This window comes from Oncorhynchus mykiss, chromosome 26 (genome assembly GCF_057628025.1).
Source record: "Oncorhynchus mykiss isolate SJ-2025 chromosome 26, ASM5762802v1, whole genome shotgun sequence".
NCBI lineage: Eukaryota > Metazoa > Chordata > Actinopteri > Salmoniformes > Salmonidae > Oncorhynchus > Oncorhynchus mykiss.
The window spans coordinates 43,222,501-43,225,000 of NC_143047.1; the positions used below are offsets into that span (position 1 = coordinate 43,222,501).

The window sequence follows — 2,500 nt, forward strand, 5'->3', positions numbered from 1 at the left end:
ACAAGGATAGTATAACAAACGTGTGCCTGTGTGTGTGTGACTGTGTGTGTGACTGTGTGTGTGACTGTGTGTGTGACTGTGTGTGTGCGTGTGACTGTGTGTGTGACTGTGTGTGCGTGTGTGCGTGTGTGTGTGCCTGTGTGTGTGTGCCTGTGTGTGTGTGCCTGTGTGTGTGACTGTGTGTGTGACTGTGTGTGTGACTGTGTGTGTGCGTGTGCGTGTGACTGTGTGTGTGTGTGTGTGCCGTGTGTGACTGTGTGTGTGTGTGTGACTGTGCGTGTGGCTGTGTGTGTGACTGTGTGTGTGCGTGTGTGTGTGTGTGTGTGCGTGCGTGCGTGCGTGCGTGCGGGACTGTGTGTGTGTGTGTTCTCCCCTCCCTAGACATTCAGTCCAGTAAGCATAAGGACCGGAGGAAAGGCTCGTTGGACGTCAGATCGACTACGTCTCGAGGGAGTGATGGTGAGAGGAGAGGAGGGAGGGAGGGAGGGGAGAGGAGGGAGGGAGGGATGGTGAGAGGAGATGGAGGGAGGGAGGGAGGGAGGGAGGGAGGGAGGAGGGAGGGAGAGGGAGGGAGGAGAGGAGGGAGGGGATGGTGAGAGGAGAGGAGGGAGAGGGAGGGAGTGATGGTGAGAGGAGAGGAGGGAGGGAGGGAGGAGAGGAGAGGAGAGGAGAGGAGGGAGGGAGGGAGGGAGGGAGGGAGGGAGGGAGAAGAGGGAGGGAGGGAGGAGGAGAGGAGAGGAGGGAGGGAGGGAGGGAGGGAGGGAGGGAGGGAGCGATGGTGAGAGGAGAGGAGGGAGGGAGGGAGGAGAGGGATGGTGAGAGGAGAGAGGGAGGGAGGGAGGGAGCGATGGTGGGAGGAGAGAAGGGAGGGAGGGAGGGATGGTGAGAGGAGAGGAGGGAGGGAGGGAGGGAGCGATGGTGAGAGGAGAGGAGGGAGGGAGGGAGGGAGGGAGGGAGGATGGTGAGGGAGGGAGGGAGGGAGGAGCGATGGTGGGTGAGAGAGAGAGGGAGGGAGGGATGGAGTGTGAGGAGAGGAGGGAGGGAGGGAGGGAGCGATGTGAGAGGAGAGGAGGGAGGGAGGCAGAGGGAGGGAGGAGAGGAGAGGAGGGAGGGAGAGAGGGATGGAGGGAGGGAGGGAGGGAGGGAGGAGAGGAGAGGAGGGAGGGAGGGAGGGAGGGAGGGAGGGAGGGAGCGATGGTGAGAGGAGAGGAGGGAGGGAGGGAGGGAGGGATGGTGGGAGGAGAGAAGGGAGGGAGGGAGGGATGGTGAGAGGAGAGGAGGGAGGGAGGGAGGGAGGGGAGCGATGGTGAGAGGAGAGAGGAGGGAGGGAGGAGGGATGGTGAGAGGAGAGGGAGGGAGGGAGGGAGGAGAGATGGTGGGAGGAGAGAAGGAGAGGGAGGGATGATGGTGAGAGGAGAGGAGGGAGGGAGGGAGGGAGCAATGGTGAGAGGAGGAGGGAGGGAGGGAGAGAGGAGGGAGGGATGGTGAGAGGAGAGGAGAGGAGGGAGGGAGGGATGGTGAGAGGAGGGGAGAGGAGGGAGGGAGGGATGGTGAGAGGAGAGGAGAGGAGAGGAGGGAGGGAGGGATGGTGAGAGGAGGGGAGAGGAGGGAGGGAGGGATGGTGAGAGGAGGGAGGGAGGGAGGGATGGACTGGGACAGAGAGAGAGACTGTGGAACTATTCTAGAGAACAGAGTTACAAATGAACATGATCACTATTATTATTCTACTTGTTTATTGGACACATCTTTGGAGGAACAAGCCAGTGGTGTCTACGGGGTAGTCTTCCTCTCCTCGTCTTCCTCTCCTCGTCTCTCCTCTCCTCGTCTTCCTCTCCTCGTCTTCCTCTCCTCGTCTACCTCTCCTCGTCTTCCTCTCCTCGTCTTCCTCTCCACGTCTTCCTCTCCTCGTCTCTCCTCTCCTCGTCTTCCTCTCCACGTCTTCCTCTCCTCGTCTTCCTCTCCTCGTCTTCCTTTCCTCGTCTCTCCTCTCCTCGTCTTCCTCTCCACGTCTTCCTCTCCTCGTCTTCCTCTCCTTGTCTTCCTCTCCTCGTCTTCCTCTCCTCGTTTTCCTCTCCACGTCTTCCTCTCCTCGTCTTCCTCTCCTCGTCTTCCTCTCCTCGTCTTCCTCTCTTCGTCTTCCTCTCCTCGTCTCTCCTCTCCACGTCTTCCTCTCCACGTCTCTCCTCTCCACGTCTTCCTCTCCACGTCTTCCTCTCCACGTCTTCCTCTCCTCATCTTCCTCTCCTCATCTTCCTCTCCTCGTCTTCTTCTCCTCGTCTTCCTGTCCTCGCCACTCCTCGTCTTCCTCTCCTCGTCTTCTTCTCCTCGTCTTCCTCGCCTCTCCTCGTCTTCCTCTCCTCGTCTTCCTCTCCACGTCTTCCTCTCCTCATCTTCCTCTCCTCGTCTTTTTCTCCTTGTCTTCCTCTCTTCGCCTCTCCTCGTCTTCCTCTCCTCGTCTTCCTCTCCTCGTCTCTCCTCTCCTCGTCTTCCTGTCCACGTC

The 2,500-nt window shown here is 59.9% G+C and overlaps 1 protein-coding gene across 2 annotated transcripts in view; it reads left to right on the plus strand.

Annotated features, from left to right (window-relative positions):
- pde8a (phosphodiesterase 8A) overlaps positions 1–2,500 on the plus strand; it is a 186,889-nt gene that overhangs the window by 149,535 nt on the left and 34,854 nt on the right. For both annotated transcript variants that reach the window (XM_090223180.1, XM_090223181.1), the window contains one exon: positions 382–459. In XM_090223180.1, coding sequence (XP_090079306.1) covers positions 382–459 — 78 coding nt within the window. The remainder of the gene's footprint in view (positions 1–381; positions 460–2,500) is intronic.